Source organism: Crocodylus porosus, unplaced genomic scaffold, assembly GCF_001723895.1.
Source record: "Crocodylus porosus isolate Cpor-Errol unplaced genomic scaffold, CroPor_comp1, whole genome shotgun sequence".
Lineage (NCBI taxonomy): Eukaryota > Metazoa > Chordata > Crocodylia > Crocodylidae > Crocodylus > Crocodylus porosus.
The window spans coordinates 11,152,058-11,155,514 of NW_017728951.1; the positions used below are offsets into that span (position 1 = coordinate 11,152,058).

General features: G+C 39.1%; 1 protein-coding gene across 1 annotated transcript in view; it reads left to right on the plus strand.

The window, feature by feature from the left end:
- NSMCE4A (NSE4 homolog A, SMC5-SMC6 complex component) overlaps positions 1–3,457 on the plus strand; it is a 20,441-nt gene that overhangs the window by 9,017 nt on the left and 7,967 nt on the right. The window contains exon 6 of the mRNA XM_019556205.1: positions 995–1,085. Within this exon, the coding sequence (XP_019411750.1) occupies positions 995–1,085 (91 nt within the window). The remainder of the gene's footprint in view (positions 1–994; positions 1,086–3,457) is intronic.

Here is a 3,457-nt window from a genome sequence, read left to right on the forward strand (position 1 = left end):
TGCCAGCGGAGGTGGTTCAAGCACCTACATTGAACACCTTCAAGAGTAAATTGGATGCTTATCTTGCTAGGATCCTATGACCCCAGCTGACTTCCTGCCCTTTGGGTGGGGGGGCTGGACTCGATGATCTCCCGAGGTCCCTTCCAGCCCTAATGTCTATGAAAATCTATGAAATCTTTCCCCATAGTGCAAAAGCCTGAATAACCTGAGACTCTGGATTGCATTTAAAAGCAAATTATATATATATATTCTGTAATCAACACAGCTCAGCTTCTTACTCAATTGGTAATGTTAGGTTGGGAAAATGTTAAGTGTTTTTAAATATAGCTGCATACAGAGCTCTTTGCAGTAGTCCAATAAAACAGCACAAAAATGGTTGTGAAAAGGTTAGTACTAGAAGGAGATAATTATATTCTTTTCAGAAACATCAGTTATATCAATTAATTTTATGTTTGTATTTAGTTAGGAATCTCCAACTTCCAAGTGGCCAGGGGTCACAAGTTCAATGACCCGAAACACCAAGGGCTGCACAGTGTGCACCATGTGCAGGCACACTCCCACCTTGCCTTCAGCTCCCTGTGGGCTCCTCTGTGGCAATGTGCTGCATGAATGCTTTGGACTGCTGGCTTCCCTGGCACAGTGGGCTGACCTGTGCTGTGCCAGGCTGCCCCATCTCCTGGGGTGGGAACATGCACCAGAAGCCAGTGGAAGGAAGGGGAGCTCTGAGACTGCTGTTCAGCCAGGGCTTCTGTTCAGGCAGGTGGGAGCCTGTTGGACAAGCCTGCTTTAGACTGTTAATGATCATTATAATTTTTAGTATGTACTACCTAGAAAGTAATGTGATAGCCTAGTTTGTGCAAGTAATAAACTATCCAAAAGAGTAACAGTTACTTCTTGAAAAAAAAACTTGTCTATGATGAAACATTCTTACTCCTAGTCTTTTGTAACAATGTTTTATATACTATTGGTATACTCTTCTTGGGATCTTTTTCAGTTGAAAAGAATGGAGGAGTCTCATCAGGAAGCCACAGAAAAAGAAGTAGAGAGGATATTGGGATTGTTGCAGACTCATTTTAACAATGATCGTAAGTATGTCTGCAGTTTAGTTAATGTAACATTAAGCAGGAAGGTTTTATGCTCCAGGAGATACTTAATGATCCTTTTGTTTTGGAATTAGGAGAAGATGCTACAATAGAAGCAGAAAAACTAATAGGGTCTAATGGCCAAAGTTCTTTTGTGAAGGTGGTGTGAAATTTTTTTCTGTATCTTGTGCTTAAGATCCATATTCTTTCTCATGTGTGAGGGCCAATAGAAGAAAAGCACAGTTCTGATAAAGACTGACAAGTCCTTGTCTTTAAGAAGAACTGACACTTTGCCTTGAAGAGGTTTTCGTGGTGTGCGTTTAAGAAACCAGTTTTGTGTAGACAGTCTGTTAATTTATCAGACTGCATTGTACTCTGTTTAGGTGCATGACCCTGGAACTGGAATATACCCTATGGTTGCTTACAGGTATCAAAAAACCCAAAAAACAGCGCTTTACTTTAAGCTCGGTACGCGCCCCCCACGCTTCCAAAGTGCGTGCCCAGAGAGGCATTATGTTAGTTTGACCCAATTTGCCCAACATCTGTATAGAACGGGCACTTCAGCGGGGCTTTTTGGCAATTTTATGTAATAGCTGACTGAATCGGGTTTAGATAAAAGTGCCAGAAAGACCCGCTGAAGTGCCTAATCTGTACAGATGGGGGGGGAGCCGGGTTGAATTAACACTCTTCCTCTTCCGGTAAAGTGCTGTTTTTATTTTATTTTTTTAATTTTTGTCCATGTTCATCAGCACTTTATATGCCTTTCCCTGGAATATACTCTTATCTAAACTTAATGTTTCTCGTATAAGCAGTCTAGAAACTGACTGGCTCACCTTTCTATATTCAAGTTCTCTAATAGTCCAATTAGGCTGATAGCACCGTGTACCTAATGGGGATTGTTTTATAGTGTTGTCAGTGGTGTGACAACCTGGGAACTGACTGGCTTCCTTTATGGCTTTGAATCCTCAGTTTGGGGTCTGCAACTGAAACTTTGAAATTTAATGGAAATGCATGGCTACTACCTCCTTTCTTTTTAAGATTTCTGAAAGTCCTTTGACAGCTGCTTTTACTTCATTGTTTCTGGTGCAGTTAACTATAGTACAAATAAGATAAAAACTAGACAGTGGAGTTGGATTTAAGTCAATTTTGCACTTAACTGATATCCAGTATTGTTACCATATAAACAGTGCGTGATGAATTAGGTCTAGCTATATGCTGTGCAATTATGCATTTATGCAATTATTGCAATTTAAGTGGAGTACTGTATATTGAATTTTTTACTTTTGGTTAAAATCGTAGATGGTTGTAGCATGACAGTTTTCACAGTGTATAAATATCTTTGATTTCTGTTCTTTTTTGCACTGGATGATGGCACTGGACAATGATCCCTGTTGCTTAGTCCATAGAAGAGATCCTTTCTCCTATTTAAGCTCTGCCAACTTCCTTTTTCCAGTTGATTTTGAGGCAGTATTGCTGCTTGTTCAGACTTAAATAAGAGTAGATTGGGGGATCATTTAACAGTTTTAATTTTTTTTTAATCTCTGAAGGCAGATTTGTGTGATTGGTTTTCAGCCCTGGACACGCTTTTTCTACAGTCCCATTTGATCACTTGTCTCTTTAGATTTATATGTGTAACTGTTAGTAAGAAAATAATGCAATTTGAATATACTAGTGACGCTCAGTTTTAGATCTCTGTTTTGTGTGACCCAGACATTGTGCATAAGTATGTGTCTGTGTTGGGTAGAAAACAGCATAGACAACTGTCGGTTAAAACTAAGCAGGTTGGATAGGCTAGAAATGAAGGTGGTAGTCAGGATGTGGCAAAGATTATAGTAGTCTCTGAAAGTTTTGATCCATCAGTTTACATTCAGATTTATTTTAGGTTGTATTGGATTTGTCAAATAAAATTGGATTTTATTTTTAGAAATTTATATAGTATCAGTAACAAGGGTTGGTTTTTACAGCTTTTATAGACTGTTGCAAGATTTTCTTTCGTGCACTTTTCTAAATCCAGTCTTTAGTCTCTACAGGTTTAGAGTTACATGTTTTACCGAAGCTTCAGTTTACTCCAAAATTGAGTCCAATGTAGGTCTCAGTTCCTTACTTGTTAAGGAAAGTGTCTTGTCGTGTAACAAAAGTGCTTTGTAATTTGCATTGTCTGCCCATTCTGTGGTGATGGTTTAGGGACGCAGTTCAGACCTATAAAGCCATAAGTAACTTGGGTCTTGTCATTCCATAGGTCCAGTCAGCAGGAGTGCTGATGTTGGAGTTAAATGGAGACCCTTCAGGTTCTGAATTCACTTTTCTTACTTTACTCTGGAATGGCATGAATTTATTGGCCATTAGAATATACTAAAAGTCCTCCTAAATGAAGT